Source organism: Mauremys mutica, chromosome 13 (genome assembly GCF_020497125.1).
Source record: "Mauremys mutica isolate MM-2020 ecotype Southern chromosome 13, ASM2049712v1, whole genome shotgun sequence".
Lineage (NCBI taxonomy): Eukaryota > Metazoa > Chordata > Testudines > Geoemydidae > Mauremys > Mauremys mutica.
The window spans coordinates 29,884,956-29,903,807 of record NC_059084.1 but is presented as its reverse complement, the minus strand read 5'-3'; the positions used below and the strand labels follow the sequence as shown (position 1 = coordinate 29,903,807).

Below are 18,852 nucleotides of genomic sequence, written 5' to 3'. Positions count from 1 at the left end.
TCCATTTTGATTTCTCTGCCAAGGTTATCTTCCTTTCCACCAATCTGGAGCGACTGTAAGGCTGGTCTGGTGTATTGTGTCTAGTTGGAACTTAAAACTAGCATTTTAGACAATGAGGATACACTATCTGAATTGTTACTTGAGGTTTGTTTCTAGAGGTGACCAAAAAAAATTACTAGGCTTTGAGAAACTTCTGTCTGAGAGTGAAAAGATGGTGGTACTTCTCAGTTTAGAGATGAGAGGATATGATAGAGGTAATAATATGTAGAGAAGGTAGATCATGCATTAATCCTTCCCTTTTTTCATAACAAGAATAAGGGGTCATTCAATGAGATTGAATGAGAAATGTAAAGTTGATAAAAAGAAATATTCTTTTACAATGAATAATAAACCTATGAAATTCATTGCCACAATATATAATTAGGGCCAAGAGGTCAGAAGAATTAAAAAATGGTTAGGTATTCCTGTGGATAATGAGAATGTCTATAGTTGCATAAAATAGGATTCAAAATAAGGGATATAAACTCATGCTCCAGGGTGTAAGCCAATCAATAACTGATTGCGTTAGAAAGGAACTTCCATAATCAGGTTATTCCCTAGTTGTTCGGTGATTTATTTATTTATTTGCATCCTCTGAGGCATCTGGTTACTGGCCATCGTCAGGGTACTGGATTGGATGGACTAGTGTCAACAATTCCAGTGTGTCTCTGGAGGTTGGAGGAGTTGAAGGAAATAAGGGCAGCCATCCAAGCAGGAGCAAGCTTGTGCAGGGTCTTGAAAATGAGGATAAAGACTTTGACTTTGTGGTAGGTGAAGGAAGCCATTGAAAAGGTTTGAGTTGGAGTTACAAGAGGAAGATGACTTTGGTAGCAGAAATTTTGACTGACTAACGTGGGAAGAGGGGAGAAAGCTGTAATCAAAGGGTATTCTTATGAGGTTGAGATGGAATTCTTGAGGTCAGGACTCCTTGGATGTGAAATCTGTTGCTTGTTTCCTTCAAATATTTTTTTTCCATGGTGTAGGTTTTAAAAAAGAAAATAGCTAGCTTCCATAACTGGACTGAAGTTTACGTTTTGAGCATCTGTTGCTGCTCTCTACTGCACTAGAGCTATGGTTTACAACAGCCAAGTCAGAGTTGAATTGGCAATTTCTCTTGTTTTCTAAACCTCAAATTATTAACTTTATCTCATATTTTCTGCCTGGAACAGGGTAGGCTATCTGGCAGGATGTCTGGTCCGGGCATTACACGAAAGACAGCCAGAGTTGGAAATAAACCAGCGAGATATTCTCTGTGTTCAGATTGCTGGACTTTGTCATGATTTAGGTAAGCATCTCTTTAGAACAATTGTTTGGTAGCTTAAGTGGTTGCTAGATGTGATGGAATGCACCCATGTATTCACTCCCTACATGCTATTGTAATAATCTTCCTACAAGGTATGTGGGTATGATTTAAAAACTCATAATTTGCTTCTCAATATTGTCCTGATAAAATGTGTGGCAATGCTGTATATGAAGTTATAAGATTCACCTGTATGATAAGACCTGTTCCAAACCCCACAGCCCTTCCCAAGCAGAAGTTGGCAAATAGGTCTGTCCTAAACAAAGGAATGTGTGCTTGCCTTAATTTGCATTTAAGCAGTAAACAGAGACCCCAAGCAGGAAGGGAAAACAAAGAAAGCTCAAACAGGTGGGAAAAAAAAGAGCAGGGAACATCATTGCATATAGACATTTTGTCTCTTGGTTCTCAGCTGGAAATGTTTTTCAAGAGGGTAATTGGAACTATAAAAAGCCAGGACAAACACCCCAAGACACCCTCCCTCTGTCTGTCTCTTGCATCACACTTAAGAAGACAAAGGAAAACAGCCATTGGACTCAGGGCAGGGAAGGGGAGAGGTCCTGACCTGAAGAGTTTGGTCAGAAACCTTGCTGGAACATGTGGTGAGAAGTTTTGCTTGAATCTAATATAGTTTGTTAGGCACTAGTAAGCGTTTTGTCTTTATTTTTCTTGTAACCATTTCTGACTTCTATGTCTTATTACTTGTACTCTTAAAATCTCTCTTTGTAGTTAATAAACTTTTTTTATTGTTTTATCTAATCACAGTGTTTAAGTTGAAGTGTCTGGGTAACTCTATTTAAATAAATAAACTGGCATATTACTCCCTTAAAAGAGTAACAAACTTAATATATTTGTACTGTCTGGGAGAGGGCTGGGCAGTACAACCATACATGTCTGGGTAAAAATCTGGGGCTGAGAGAGTGTTGGGGTCACCGTGCAGTATAAACAAAGCTGGTGAGAGCCAGGGTGTAACTGGCAAGCTGAAGTTACACACAGACACTGAGGGTGTTTCTGGAAGGCTGTTTGTGAGTTGTCTAGGTGGGAGTTACTACCAGTAAGGTATTGTAAGGCACCCAGGGTTGCAGGGCAGAGGTGACATAGCTCCCCACTGGTTTGAATTGTACCCTAGTATGTCACATTGGGCCACTGTCCACCCCTTCAAATTATTATTGAAATTTGGTATGTGAGATTCTTCCCTGGATGGTGTGAATGTCTCTGTCCCTTCCAAGAGACATGGTGGGTGAGGTAATATTTTTATTTGATCAACTTCTGTTTATAAGTGAGACAAACTTTTGAGCTTACACAGAGCTCTGAAGTGACCTGAAGAAGAGCTATGTGTAAGCTCAAAAGCTTGTGTCTCTCACCAACAGAAGTTGGTCCAATAAAAGATATTACCTCATCCACCTTGTCTGTCTTAATATTCTGGGATCAACATAGCTACAACATTCTATATCTCTTCTGCCTTATCTAGTAACATTTCAAAGTGAAAGTGTTAAAGTAATAGACTATTAATTGCTTTCCAGATGTTTAATACATCATTAAATTTTATGCTGCTCATCCCCTGCACTGCTGACACAGAGCACCTCCTGTGTGCTCAGCAGTACTGGAGCTCATATGCAACACTGGATGTTAGATCTGGGTTTATTGAGTTGAAGCAGTGATTAGCCAGAACACTGCAGTTTTCCTGACGCTTCTTGGAAAGTGTGCTAAGATCTTTGATTTCCACTTGGACAGAAGGGAGAGAGGATGAAGATGGACAGAAGGACCTTTAGTTTAATCTCCTATCTGAAGAACAGTCCCTGTAAAGTTGCTGTATCCATTCTTACTCCAATGTCTGCATTTGTCTAGTGTACTTACTGCATTTGAATCTTATTCTCCCATTCTGTGAGAAAGCAGTAAAATGAAATGAGAGAATACAAATTCACACAGTTCCTACTTATGTTTTTGCTGACAAACGTTTCAGATTAAGCCTGTACACTCTTATTTTTCAGGTCATGGACCATTTTCACACATGTTTGATGGAAGATTTATTCCACTTGCTCGCCCAGGTCTGAAATGGAAGGCAAGTATTTTACACCAAGAACAATATGCAAGTGAAATATGGCACTTACCTTTTCCTTTCAAAAAAATATTTAATTCACCTTTTAAATATATGAGCAGTCAATAGTGCCTGCTTTTGTGAGCAGACAGTGGTGGTCTAATCTGAGAGACAAGCATATTTACCATGATTAAATTTTAAAAAAGCTTTCTTTCTTCCAATCATAGTGATACCCTTTGTTCTTTTTATTCTGCTCCTCCCCAGCTTGGCTATAATGAGACAGAAGGAATTTTCCTTTTCTTTGCACATATTCCTGGCCGTTCGTTCTTCATGTGAGCCTGGGGCAAGAAGAACATTGGGGGTAGTTCCAAGTTGGCATAGTCCCTTAATGTATACGGGGTAGCTTTGCCCACAACTCAGATTTTATAAGCATAAAATATTAACTGTAGACAGTAATTAAAACAGAAATCTAATATAAAAAGGTAAAAGTATGTTCAAAATTTAGATTTCAATTTTTTAAAATTGAAAGGCTTTCTAGTACTGTTTGGAATCTTTTTTTTTTAAATGTAACATAATGTTTCCCTATATTCTCTGCAACCCTCATTGTGCTAATCCATGAGAAATGGAAAATTAACCTAACAGAAAATGAAGATGGTCAATATCAAAGTTACCTTTCTTAGTATAAGCAGCAAAGAATCCTGTGGCACCTTATAGACTAACAGACGTTTTGCAGCATGAGCTTTCTTGGGTGAATACCCACTTCGGATGCAAGAACTTCGGATGTTCTTCGAACAGCCCCCTTCACTGAGACGAGGACGAAAGAGACACACTAAAACACAGCACTTGGAACAGAATGGTTCGGTTAAAAGACTGAGGCAGACAGCTGGCGAGATGGGCTTGGCCACAGCTGATCCTTTAGTGAGGGAGATGGAACAGAAGCTGCAGCAGGAGGAGGAAGGCAGGAGGCTGGCCTTACAACTGCAGCGAATTTTTGATAGTGAAAACAGGACAATGGATAGGCGGAAAGGAAGAGTAGATCAATATCTCTTGCGGTCAAAGAGCACTACAGGTGCAAAGTAGCACTTAGGAACAATGTTGCCTTTTGTAGAGGACATGAGGTTTATCAAAATATCCTATAGGAGGAACTATTTTCTTGTCATACTACCACCCACACATTTTTTTTTTCTTTTTGATGGTAAGACATTTTCGATCCAGTTCACGCTGAAGCCAGGGTCCTTGCAGGTTAAAAACAAAAATTCACCTGTCCCGTTTTGTCCATCACTCTGAAAGACAACTGATCCTCACCATGTATACGCTGAAATGTACTTAAACATAGTAGGTGACATTTCTGAGTTAAATGCTGGTGGTGACCATCTTACTAAGGCAATGGGATAGCAAGAGTATATGAGCCCAATGATAAGGACCTTGTCAATCCAATGTCCAGCCTGCTGCATCATATCAGACAGAAATTAGGGATTGAAAACATATTTACATAAATCATCCAGACTGTTTCTCTCCAACACCCCAATCCTGTGCCTGTTTTACACTCTCCCTTATATTGCAGCCAGATACTGTGAATGAATTGTAAGTTATACCATAGTGAGGTAAATTCCCTGGTTTGTGATAACCTTGTAACAATGGGACCCCTTAAAGAGGTTATGAGCCATGCTTTCTCCTTTGTGTCCGAAGAAGTGGGTATTCACCCACGAAAGCTCATGCTGCAAAACGTCTGTTAGTCTATAAGGTGCCACAGGATTCTTTGCTGCTTCTACAGAACCAGACTAACACGGCTACCCCTCTGATACTTTCTTAGTATAGTAACTTTCCCAGGATTGAACCTCCTGGATATGAAAATACACGCTTAACAGCCCAATAGTCAAAATTCGACATACATTAGTGTGAGAACCTTTAACTTTTTGCATTTCCCAAAGACAGCTTGGTCCAGTGGCTAGAACAGGTACTTGGTCTATTCCCAGCTCAGACATTTGACTTTGGCTAAATCTGATAGCAGCTTGTGTGTTTTTGATAAAGTAACATTTATACGTACTTTCTGCAGCATGAAACTGCTTCTGTTCAGATGTTTGAACACCTGATTACTTCCAATGGGCTAGAAAAAGTCATGGAAGATTATGGTTTTGTCCTGAAAGAAGATATGGACTTCATCAAAGAACAAATAGGAGGACCCCTAGATACAACCCCATGTCGGGGTTTGGTAAGTCAGTTCTCTGCTTCTGTGGAAGTTATTTTTAAATGCTCTTCAATTTAAGTGAAATAAAAATATAATTTTTGCTGCTATTCTCATTTTAAGCTCTATCTGTGTAGCTTCTGGGACACTTTCAGGCACTGAAGTTAGGAGGTCAGTGTGAAAAGTTGTCATAATGTTACTTTCAACATGTTCCATCCAAGCATCTCAAAGTGCAGAGTGCATTGCTGTTTGTGGATTGTTAGCAGTTGGTGGATTCACTGATATGCTAGTCACTCAAACCTTCAAGAAGTACAGTCCCTCCTCCAAGAAGCTCTAAACCTAAGGCCAGATTGATAAGTAGACAGCTACAGGGAAAGGAAATGAGGCAGTTTTTGTAAACAAGTCAACTTGTTTATGGTAAACAACTTTGTTGAATTGGGTCTTTAATGGGAACCTACATGTGGAGAAGGTAAGGACCTTGATGAGTTCTATCATGCATAGGGAGCCACAAGGAGGTGATTCAGCAAGAGGCTGACAAACAGGTGAACAAGGCTGGAAGTACTGAAGCAGATGATACTTGACCAGAGCAAGCGGCAGAATTATGTACAGTCTTGAAGGTGATGACCAAAAGGAAACTTGATGAAATGGTTATTGGGGAGCCAGTGGAGGGATTCAAAGAAGGGAGTGATGTGATCAAATTAGGCAGGGAAGGAGAGTTTACAATTATTAATCTTCATAACCCAGCGAAACAGCCACGTCTTATCCTGTTATACAGATGAAGAAACAGAAGTACAGATGTTGAGTGACTTGCCCAGAGTTATACATTCAGTATTGGCAGAGCTGAAACTAGAATCTAGACATCCTGCCAGCATGCTTCTCTGATGACCAGACTGTTCCTCTAAAAGGAAACTGTTCTAGTAGGGGAGATACCAGTCACTGCAGCAAATTATAAAGGCTTACACAAAAAAAACATACGATAAATGGAAAGCCTCTATCTTGACAGCTTGATACAAAATAGAATTCAAAGATTCAGCTTTGTTGTGACAAACATTGACGTTTACAGATAATTATTTGTATTACAGTAATTCTTAGCGGCCACCATCAAGATCAGGAGCCCCTTGGTACTAGGCAGTATACAGACACTGGTGCTTGCCCCACAGAGCTTATGTTCTAAATAGAAAAAACAGACTGATAAAATAGACAACATAAAAGCAAAACATTTGTTAGTTGCATTTCCTTTTTCCAGTATCTTTTTTTTTAATGGAATTTTAAAGTTGCCATGAAGGATAGTATGTGGTTAAACTCACAAGAAATACTAATACACATGGACCATGCATCTTACAATAACTGACATTCTTCTTCGAGTGGTTGTTCATGTCCATTTCAAGCAGGTGTGTGCGCGCCACATGCATGCTGGCTGGAAGATTTTCCCCTAGCAGCGCCAGTAGGGTTGGCCTTGGCGCCCCCTGGAGTGGTGCTGCTGCGGCGCCCTAAATAGGGGCCCGCCGACCCTCCACCCCCTCAGTTCCTTCTTACCGCTGGTGACGGCTAGCTGGAACCTTGCTCGCTGATAGCAAGTTTAGCAGTGTCTCGTTGTTAGTGTATATAGTTTAGTCTTAGTTTGGATCAGTTGTACATAGTTGTTAGTTGTTGGGGGGGCTCCCCCAACATAGTCGTCGCCCCACTGGGGCATGCCCGGGTCCCCGGGGTTTAAACTCCGCAAGGACTGCGGGAAGTTTATGCCAAAGAGTGACCCGCACTCTGCTTGCTTGAGATGTCTCGGAGAGAGCCACCAAAGAGACTGGTACAGTATCTGCAGGGGCTTCCATCCCAGGACTCTTAAGGACAGAGAGCAGAGACTTAGAGTTCTCCTGATGGAGGTGGCCTTGTAGCCCCCCTCCAACCCAGAGCCAGCTGATCCGGCGCCCAGCACATCAGCTTTGGTGCGTAGTGCCCTGGCACCGGCATCAGGACTTGGTGCCCAGCCCAAAGCCTCTAAACTCCAGCACCGGAGGGAGTTGGGTCATAGGAAGTCGGCCTCCGTGCGTCACCGCTCACCCTCTCCAGTGCCCGCAAAAAAGAGGCCTGTGAGGGAATGATCACCCCGCCAGGACCTCAAGAGGCCGACGTCGTACACCAGTACAAGTGGACAGGCTGGGCCACAGCCTCCTGCTGCTCCGTCGACTCCCGCACCGGAGAGAGGGCGGTCGAGTCCGGACCGGCCAAGATCCCCGGACCTCAGCGGAGACGTGCGTCTTCCTTCGACGCCGGAGGCCTTCGAGGCGGCCTCTGACCTGCTGAGACTCCCGGTACCGGCATCCCTGCACCGTGGCAGAGAGCCGCCGACCGTGGCCCGTCCCCCAGTACAATCACGGGGCAAGCCGGCTATGATGTCGCCTCACTCCCTGCCCCGTGCCACCCAGGCAGCACCGGGGCAGAGGGACAGTTCCCCGCCCCTGCGGCACTGCTCCCCGGTGACAGTGAGTACCGCTCCCCCCCAGGTCTTCCTACTCGGAGACCTCAGACTCAGAGGCGGACTCCTACCGCTCCAGCAGATCACGGAGCAGGAGGTCAGCTTCGCGGGCGAGCCACCAACCGTACCCACTGCAGTGGCAACAGCAGTGGCAACCGCCCTCTCAGTGGCCATTCTGGACCCCCGGGCCTACCACCAGTCGGTGGGTCAGGCGATTGGCCCTCACTCCAAGTCTGCTTCGGTCTCCTTGGCGTCGGTGCCCCAGCGCAGTTGCCGCCTCTACCGGCACCGTCGCCTGGCAGGGGTGTGCCGCATCGAAGTTCAGCACCCCCTAGCCAGGCATCGGCACTGGCGGTGACCATGGTCCGGGCTCCGCAGGTACCGCCCGACATGCCAAGCCGCTCTGTCGACCCCGGTACCGGCCATGGTGCCGCATCTGGAACCGGCACCGGCCCCGCAACCACAGTACCGTGTGCTGCAGGTCCCTGAAGGGGTGGGCAGGCTGGAGGAGGGTCCCTTACAAGTGATCTCCTCCTCCTTCTCCTCCCCAGACGAGGCGGTCTCGGGCATGGCTACGAGGACAATCAGATACTCCAGCAACTGCTCCGGCAAGCAGCTCAGAGCTTGGCGATCCAGGCAGAGGAAATTGAGGTGGATGTGGATCCGGTAGTGGATATCCTGGCCCCCGCGGGCCCATCCAGGGTAGCCCTACTGTTGATCAAGACAATAGCGGACACGTCCTGCAGATGCCAGCTTCATTGGCCCCCACCGCCAAAAAGACGGAGAGTTGTTACTTTGTACCCTCCAAGGGGCATGAACACCTGTATGCCCACCCTTCCCTGGACTCCCTGGTGGTGGATGCGGCCAACCAGAGGGAGCGTCAAGGGTTTCAAGGGTTGACGCCAAAGAACAGGGAGGCCAAAAAGTTGGACCTGTTTGGCAGAAAAGTGTATTCCACAGGGGGCCTACAATTACGTGTAGCCAATCAACAGGCCATTGTAAGCCGGTACGGACAGAATACGTGCTCGGCCCTGTCCAAGTTCGCCGAACTCCTTCCCCAGGATTTGCGGACGGAATTTTTGGCCCTGGTGGAAGAAGGAAAATTGATATCCCGAGCTTCTCTCCAAGCAGCCCTGGACGCGGCAGACTCGGCCTCACGCACACTGGCAACAGACTTGGTCATGAGACAGGGACCCTGGCTTCAGGTCTCGGGCCTTCCCCATGAGGTCCAACAGACCATCCAGGACCTCCCCATTGAAGGGCAGATGTTGTTTTCGGACAAAACTGACAAGCGTCTGCATAGCCTAAAGGACTCGACGGCTACTCTTCGCTTGCTGGGCCTGCATACTCTAGTAACCCAGCGCAGGCAGTTTAGGCCGCAGATGGCCCCACGCCCCTACCAGCCTCAGAATCACCCGGATGTTGGGCGCAGGAACGGCAGGAGGCGGCACCAATGTCAGCCCTCTGGCCAGTCATCTGGCCAGGCGAGACGGCTATCAGGGCCCAGGCCTCCTATTTGATGGTACGGTCAAGGACAACCTACCAATCAGGACTCTGGATCCTTCTATCCCTATCTTTGGGTCACGTCTGTCCCCCTTCTATCATGCCTGGTCCCGAATCACGTCAGACAGTTGGGTGCTTCGCACGGTAGAGAGGGGATATTCTATCCAGTTCTCCCTCCCACTCCACCAGCCCCCTCCTCGTCCCTCTTCAGGGACCCCTCCTCGCAGCAGGGCCAGTGGAGGAAGTTCCTCAGGAGCTCAGGGGCAGGGGCTTCTACTCCCGATATTTCCTAATAGCGAAAGGGGGCCTCAGACCCATCCTGGACTTGCGGCGTCTGAACAAGTTTGTAAAGAAGCTTAAGTTCCGCATGGTCTCCCTGTCCTCGATCATTCCCTCTTTGGATCCAGGAGATTGGAGACTTAAAGGATGCGTATTTTCATATTGCCATAATCTCCTGGCACTGGCGTTACCTCAGGTTCGTCGTGGCCGACACCCATCTGCAGTTCATAGTGCTGCCGTTAGGCCTGTCAGCAGCCCCAAGGGTTTTCACGAAGTGCATGGCAGATGTAGCAGCCTTCCTGCGCAAGCAGGGCATTCAGGTATTTCCCTACCTGGACGATTGGCTCATAAAAGGCCATACCAGGGCACAGGTGGAGGCTCAGGTGCTATTCATCAGGCGGACCTTCCTCGAGCTCGGCCTCCTCTTGAACGAGGCCAAGTCCACCCTGTCCCCCGCTCAAAGGATAGAATTTATCGGGGTGGTCCTGGACTTGACCCACGCCAGAGCGTACCTTCTGGAGTCCAAGTTCCGGTCCATGTCCAAAATCATTCTCTGTCTTCAACGTGCCCCGACCACCACAGCAAGAAACTGCCTCAAGCTGTTGGGCCACATGGTGACGTGTACCTATGTGGTAAGCCATGCCAGGCTCAGGCTGCGTCCCCTCCAGTCTTGGTTGGCGACCGTATACCTGGACGCCCTGGATTCAGTGGTGACACTTCCCCGTTTCGTGCTGAGCTCTCTTCGGTGGTGGCTCGACGCGCAAGACGTGTGCGTGGGAGTTCCCTTCGTCAGCCCTCAGCCCTCCCTCTCCCTGGTAACGGGCGCCTCGGATCGGAGGTGTGGGGCGCACCTGGGGGACCTCAGGACCCAAGGCTTGTGGTCGCCGGAAGACCTTGAGTTGCACATCAGCGTCAGGGAGCTGAGAGCAGTGCGCCTGGCTTGCCTCACCTTCCAACCCCACCTGGCAGGCAGATGTGTCTCAGTCCTCACGGACAACACATCAGCGATGTTCTATATCAACAAACGGGGGTGCACGCTCCTCTCCCCTGTGCAGGGAAGCCCTCGCGTTGTGGGACTTTTGCATGCAGAACGCTATTCACCTGACAGCATCCTACCTCCCGGGGGAACAAAACGGCCTGGTGGATGCCCTCAGCCGCTCTTTCCGGGGTCACGAGTGGTCCCTTCGCCGGGATGTAGTGCGCTCAATCTTCCGCCTCTGGGGTTATCCCCAGATAGATCTGTTCGCTTCAAGGGAGAACAGGAAGTGTCAACATTTCTGCTCCCTCCTAGGCTGCAGTCCGGGGTCTCTGTCGGATGCCTTCCTCCTATCCTGGGGGGACAGCCTGCTGTACGCTTTCTCCCGATCCCCATGATTCACAGAGTGATCCTCAAGATCCGCAGGGAACGCGCCTGCGTAATCCTGATAGCGCTGGCATGGCTGCGCCAACACTGGTACACGTCGCTCCTGCACGTTCACTCGAGCGCCACCCAAACCTGGAATCACTCCACCTCACAGCCATGGCTGAACCCGGTGGAGATGCAGTGCTGCTCGGTAGCAGGTCAGGCAAGTGCTGCTCGGTAGCAGGAAACCATCGACCAGGGCCACCTACCTGGCCAAATGGAAACGCTTCTCCATCTGGGCTGCTCAGCGGGGACAGGAGCCATTGCGGGCCTCGATTTCCCGTTATCCTGGACTATTTGCTCCACCTGAGACAGCTGGGGCTTTCCCTCTCGTCAGTTCGAGTTCACTTAGCGGCCATCTCGGCGTTCCATCTGCGGGAGCAGGGTACCTTGGTCTTCGCGAACCCGCTGGTTGGTCGCTTCCTCAAGGGCATGGACAAGCTGTTTCTGCACATTTGTCAACCAGCCCCGACCTGGGACCTCAATTTGGTCCTCTCCGCCCTCACAGGACCTCCCTTTGAGCCCCTGGCGTCATGCTCTCTGCTATACCTGTCATACAAGGTCGCTTTCCTGGTCGCTATCACCTCGGCCAGGAGGGTCTCGGAACTCAGGGTGCTAACATCCGAGCCCCCATACACTATCTTCCATAAGGACAAGGTCCAACTTAGGCCTCACCCGGCTTTCCTCCCCAAGGTTGTCTCCCAGTTCCACATGGGGCAGGAGATCTTCCTCCTGGTGTTCTATCCAAAACCACGCTCTTCAGGTACGGAGCGGAGACTGCATTCCCTGGATGTCCGCCGGGCCCTAGCCTTTTATATTGAACGGACCAAGCCATTTAGAAAATCGACCCAGCTGTTCATTGCAGTGGCGGATAGGATGAAAGGGCTCCCGGTTTCATCTCAGCGGATCTCTTCGTGGATCGCGGCCTGCATCAGGGAATGTTATCATCAAGTTAAGATCCCTACTCCTCCAATCACGGCCCACTCACAAGGGCGCAGGCCTCTTCCGCGGCGTTCTTGGCCCAGATCCTGACTCAGTAAATTTGTAGAGCCGCCACGTGGTCCTCCATCCACACGTTTACGTTGCACTATGCCATTACGCACCAGGCTAGAGATGATGCAGCCTTTGGAGTACTGCACGACCAATCAGCAGTGAACTCCGACCCCACCGCCTAGGTTCAGGCTTGTGAGTCACCTGCTTGGAATAGACATGAACAACCACTCAAAGAAAAAACGGTTACCCACCTTTTAGTAACTGTTGTTCGAGATGTTGTTCATGTCCATTCCAATACCCACCCTCCTGCCCCTCTGTCGGAATGCTGGCAAGAAGGAACTGAGGGGGTGGAGGGTCGGCGGGCCCCTATATAGGGCGCCAAGTTCAACCCTACGGACGCTGCTAGGGGAAAATCTTCCGGCTGGTATGCACGCGGCGCGCGCACACCTGCTTGGAATGGACATGAACAACACATCTCGAAGAAAAACAGTTACCCAACTTTTAGTAACTGTTTTTCTTCGAGATGTGTTGTTCAACTGTTTTTTTTCTTTTTTCCAGTGCTTGGTAATGGCTGACTTCTTAAGTGCATCTGGCCCTAGACTGAAGGGTGCAAATTTTCCAAAATAGTCATCCCTGGCATTCGAACAGTACAGAGAGAATCTCTCTCCTCTTCTTATGATTGGCAGCTTGTGTCAGAGCTTGGAGGAGCCAGCAGGGACACAAACTGTCATCACTGTAAACTTCTATCAAGTGGCTTAAAGCTGCAGATTTTCCTTAATTCCGGTATAACTTGCAAATTAAGCACTCTTGTACCCATTTAATCATGTTAGGGGAGTTTGCTGCTTAAACACCAGCTCTAGATACTGATGTCACAAGCTTGGTTTCTGAAAGTTAGTTTTATTTCTTTTTTTGTCAGATTTTGTTAATTAAACCAGTAGTTTTGATGTATTTATCCATACTGTCATGTGCAAAATCAAAATGTATTTCTGACATCTATAAACGCATTCTGAAATTGCTGGTGACCATGAGTTAACCTATTCTGAATAAGCTGTTCTGCTTTTCCAGTGGCCATACCGTGGTCGACCAGAAGAGAAAAGCTTCCTTTATGAGATAGTGGCTAACAAAAGAAATGGCATCGATGTGGACAAATGGGATTACTTTGCCAGGTACAAATTTTCTGGACTTCAGTTTTATTATAATCCTAACCAAAAAAAAAAATTGCCCAATGCTGCTGCTTTTACTGTAAGTAAAATTTCATTATTGAATGCTTTTAACTCATTCTCTCTGGAATACTTCTAGGGATTGCCATCATTTAGGAATCCAGAATAATTTTGATTATAAGCGCTTCCTTAAATTCGCTCGGGTCTGTGAAGTGAAAAACAAGAAGCATATCTGTACCCGTGACAAGGTAAACTGCATGGGGGAGAATGGAGGATGTTAACTTGTGAAGTATTATACTCTTGTAGCAGCAGATTGAAAAGCATAACCTGTAATCAAATGAATGAGGTCAGTGCTGCTCAGCTAATGGAATGCAACCCTGAAGTGGGTTGCATGTGGGAGCCTGGTGGGTTTGCTAGCATACTTGTGGAGAAAAGAGAGCAGCAAAAATCCCTGGGTTGATTGGAGCCTGAGGAAGCTGTACAAGGAATTGAAGAAGCAGCTCATTCCCTCCCCTTTCTCTTGTTGTTTCCAACATTTCCTTCAGAACTTTTTGTAGTAAAGTGAGTGCACAGACCTGGAGCTGAGCCCAATGCAGGGACAGGGGGAGGTGCCTCCACCCCCACACCCCAGCCCCGGGGACACACACAAAGTGATGCCACAGTGTGAATTTTTTGGCTGCATTGAGTCATGGACCAAAAATAGATAAACTGCTGTCTTAGGTAGGGTGCTTAGGAGGAATGGGAACTGGGAGGAAGTAATCACTGCCCCAGGAGATGCTGTCAAAAGTAACACAAGGTGGGAGGGGTAGGAACTGCTCCCGCTGCAACTCTTCTCATGGGGGAGAAGGGCTGGATAAGTAGCAGTACTTTAAAGAGGTCTGACTGAGAAGCTGAAGCCCTTGGGGTGTGGTCTTCCCATCTCACACTGCCAGCCAGCCAGTCACCCTTATATCTAGTACCAGGGAAAGCAGTTGGTGAGTTGGCTTTTGGATGGGATTAAAATCATAGCCAGCCAGTCTTGAAGATAGAGGGTAGGTTGGAAGCCACCCACCAGTTGCTACTTTTCTTGTCTCTTTCCCAGCATTGCTAGAAGTAGCACAGCTTTGTGAACAAGAGTAGCTGGGAAACAGACATCCCCTTTCCTGCCAAATTATGCCTTGTCCGAGGGGGTGGTATTTCTCCTTGACTTTCTATGTTCAAGTATCCAGCAAGGATTCCAACCACTCTCAGCAATTCCTTTCAACTAGTTATTCTCAGGTCCATATGTATTCTACCATGCTCGAGCTGTGTAACTTGTGAAATCTACTTGTGCTAAAAGTGAAATCTTAGATTCAACAAGTTTTGATTGTTCATGGCTGAGAAGAGAACTAGTAGTTCAAGCCCTTCCCTCTCCAAATTTAGTCATCTCCACCTTTGCCCACATGATGAATTCCTTACCAATATCAAAAGCCTCAGCCAGTTCCCTAGTGCCAAAACCCAGCGCCCACACATTCCTGGGTGCCCAAAGCACTCCCAGTACCGACAGCACCAGCACTGGTACCGACGATGCCAAAAAGCATAGCGCTCCTAAACACTCAAGCTCTGCTGCAGGTGCTAAGGGGAAAGTTAAACCCCATGTCTCAGCACCTACAACAGCCAGTAAACCCTTGGTACTGAGCATTTCAGAGCTCATGCTGCCACCTACTGTCAGCATTATGCATTTTCAGCCAGACACCGTGAGTACAATGCAGCATACAGTACCGTGTTCCCCGTCACACCGATACCGACCCGGCCTCCTCACAGCAACTCCTGCACCACAGAGACTTATCTGTCTCATCGGTACCTCAGTCCTCCCTCCTCAGTACTGATGGCATCTTGATACACAGGGCTCTTTCCCAGTCCAGCTCTCCACAGTTGTCAGCACACTGCTATAGTGGGGAGGACGAGGGAGAAGAGGATATGATAGTCTCGCTTCAACATTCATGTCCTGTAATTTAGTCCTGCCACACAGGCACCACCAGCCACTGGCTTCTCTGCAGACTTTGCAAACCAACCTTGGTTCAGCCAGTCCTGGATGCCTCCTTATGCCATTCCAACCACAATGGCCATTCTGGCAACCGTGGGCACCATACCACCAACAGCAGCAGTGAATACCCAACACTCTGCCCGCAACTGGTGCACACCAACCACCTGTGCTGCCTTCACATGCACCTCCTAGTGTCCCCAAACGGGGGGTGCCAAAGAATAGGAGGAATTTTCGGACCCAGATGTCATAGCTGACACTCATTTTTCCTCTTTCCCCGGGTGACACAATTTTATGCCTCCTACCACAACGGAGGATTTCAGGCAGTTTCAGGATCTCTACAAGAGAGTGGCAGGTTCCCTTGACATTTCTCTGGAAGAGGTCCAGGAATCGCACCACAAGTTAGTGGACATACTACATACGTCCACTTCATCCAAAATCACCCTCCCTGTGAATGAGATGATTATGGATCCTGTCAAATTACTCTGGCAACCCCCAGCAGTGATTCCACCTACCTGTAAAAGATCTGATAAGAAATATTATGTACTAGCCAAAGGCACTGAATTTCTCTTCTCACATCCAATACCAAATTCGCTGGTTATAGATGCAGTAAATGAAAGGGGCAAGCAACAACACTGTAGGAATACCCCATACGATAAAGACTGGAAACGACTTGATCTGTTTGGTTGCAAAGCATACTTGGCTGCAACATTACAATTGAGTATTGCCAATTATGAGGCCCTATTGGCAAAATAAGATCACAATAATTACGCCAGCCTTTCTGAATTTACAAACTTTATTCCTGAAGACAAAAGAGAACAGTACAAAGCCATTATGGAGGGTCACCTCATCTCTAGAACAGTGCTTCATGCTGCCCTTGACTCTGCTGATTCCACAGCAAGATCCATAGCCATAGCGGTCATTATGAGGAGAGCTTCCTGGCTTCACCTGTCTGGCTTTCCAAAGCTAGTACAGTCCATTGTAGAGGACTTACTGTTTGAAGGTGCCAAGCTCTTCGCAGACAAGACCATCGAATCATTATGCACACTGTAAGACTCCAGGGCCACTTTACGATCCCTAGGTATCCACACTCCTAGGAAGAAGAGATGACCAACCAATTACCAAACTCAGCAGTGATTCCGAACCCTTACATACACTCAGCGCAACAGGTTCTATGACCAGCAGAGCCACAGACAGAAAACTCCCAGGAGAAGGCAATCTGCCTTCTCGACTGCTGCTTCCCAGCCATTAACCTCCAGACAGCATATTTGAAGTTGAGGGTTTGAGAACCCTATAGCTCTCAATGCTGGCACCATCTCCCAATGGTGAGATCGCCTAATCCCATTTTTGCCCCATCTGGAATTCCATCACCAAGGACAGACGGGTATTGGAAATCATCAAAACTGGTTACTCCATCCCCCTTACCTCCAAGCACCCTACCCACCCACTTCCCCATCCCTCTTCAGGGACCCCTCTCATGAACACCTACTGCGCGAAGGGGTGAACCATCTTATATTGCTGGGAGCTGTAGAACCCATACCAGCCGAGTACAGAGGGAAAGGATTCTATTCCCACTACTGCCTCATGCAGAAAAAGACAGGAGGTTGGAGACCTATTCTAGACTTACGGCGACTCAACAAATTTGTAAAAATACAAACATTCAAAATGGTCATGCTAAGCACCATAATCCCAGCATTAGAAGGGGGGGCTGCTTCTCAGCCCTTGACCTCCAGGACATGTATTTTCACATATCCATCCATCCACCCATCGCATCAGAATTTTCTGCGATTTACAATAGCACAGGACTATTTTCAGTACAAAGTCCTACCCTTTGGCCTTTCCACTGCGCCGAGGGTATTTTCCAAAGTACTCGTCGTAGCAGCAGTCCACCTATGCAGAGAGGGCATAATGATATTCCTGTGCTTGGACAACTGCCTGCTGAAAGCACTAACACTGCAGACAGCCATACACACCACACCCAACTTACGATCCATCTCTTTACCTCCTTAGGTCTTCAAATAAACTTTCAAAAGTCCACCCTAACACCATTTCAGCACCTCAAATTCATTGGGGCGGACCTCCACTCCCTCAAAGAAACTTCTTCCCTTCCAATAAAATGCTATCGGACTCTAGTCATCTTAGTCTCAACAGCACAGAACAGACCGCAGGGTTCTGCCAGGACGTGCCTACAGCTTCTAGGCCACATGGCCACTACGACCTGTGTCGTCCGTCACACAAGGTTATACGCGCGCTATCTTCAAGCCTGGCTACGGACACAGTATGTCCCTCACAGGCACAGCATGCACAAACTCCTCACCATGCCCAGTACTGTCAAGGATTCCCTGTTATGGTGGACCAACTCAGACAACATCTGCACTGGAGTGCCCTTCATACAGAATCCGCCTGCCATTACCATTACTACAGACATGTCCCTCCTAGGCTTGGGGGGGACACACCTACAGACGCATTCTGTACAGGCCTGTTGGTCTACAGCGGAGTCTCAACTTCATATCAATCTGCTGGAACTTTGCGCGGGTCGCAATGCTTGCTCATACTTCCTGCCATTTATCTGACACAATGATACAGATCCTCACGGACAATGTCACCAGTATATTCTACATAAACAGACAAGGGGGAGCATGATCACATTCTCTATGCATGGAAGCCATGCGCCTCTGGCAATGGTGCATCAAACACAACATCCACATGATAGCATCGTACTTACCCGGCTGCCAAAACAGCATGGCAGATGCTTTCCCCTTCAAAGCCGGCCAGAGAGAAGCAGCGCTTTGAAGGGGAAAGCACTGCTTCTCTCTGGCCCCTGGCTGTGCGGCTGCCCCTGCTCCTCCTGAGTCCTCCGGCCCGTGCTTGCAGGGCCGCATTCCAAAAGGGGCTTTAGAGCTGCAGGCCAGGGCCCCAGAGCCCCCTTAGCCCAGGGCCCTGCAGCCCCTAAAGCCCCTGCATTCCAGGTGGCCCTACTTGGGGGAGGGGGGAGCTCCCAGAATCGCGGGTCCCAGAATCGCAGCCATGGGGGCGGTGCCACACTGCGCAGATCCACCTGCACACCCCCTGCACCAAACAAGTAAGTGCTCTGCACCTCCTGCCTGCCCCAGCCCTGAGCCTCCTCCCGCATTCCCACCCTGAGCGGCCTCCCGCACCCTAACTCTCTCCCAACCTTGCACCCCCAGCCCTGAGCCCCAGGGGTAAGCCAGGGGCACCTCCCCACCACAGTAAAGTACAGTATATACCTTTTGTCTGCCCCCAAAAATTTTTCCTTGGAACCTAATCCCCCACATTTACATTAAATCTTATGGGAAAATTGGATTTGTTTAACATTGTTTCACTTAAAGCTGCATTTTTCAGGAACAGAACTACAACGTTAAGCGAGGAGTTACTGTAGGGCTTAGACATCATTGCTCACAATGAACTACTTCCAGCAGGGAGATTTCACACTTATTGCATGTTCATACTGTCCATTGAT

The 18,852-nt window shown here is 48.0% G+C and overlaps 1 protein-coding gene across 4 annotated transcripts in view; it reads left to right on the top strand.

Moving 5' to 3' along the window:
- SAMHD1 (SAM and HD domain containing deoxynucleoside triphosphate triphosphohydrolase 1) overlaps positions 1 to 18,852 on the top strand; it is an 85,440-nt gene that overhangs the window by 32,000 nt on the left and 34,588 nt on the right. For all 4 annotated transcript variants that reach the window (XM_044985601.1, XM_044985599.1, XM_044985602.1 and 1 more), the window contains exons 5-9: positions 1,209 to 1,324; positions 3,328 to 3,398; positions 5,431 to 5,586; positions 13,275 to 13,375; positions 13,509 to 13,617. In XM_044985601.1, coding sequence (XP_044841536.1) covers positions 1,209 to 1,324; positions 3,328 to 3,398; positions 5,431 to 5,586; positions 13,275 to 13,375; positions 13,509 to 13,617 — 553 coding nt within the window. The remainder of the gene's footprint in view (positions 1 to 1,208; positions 1,325 to 3,327; positions 3,399 to 5,430; positions 5,587 to 13,274; positions 13,376 to 13,508; positions 13,618 to 18,852) is intronic.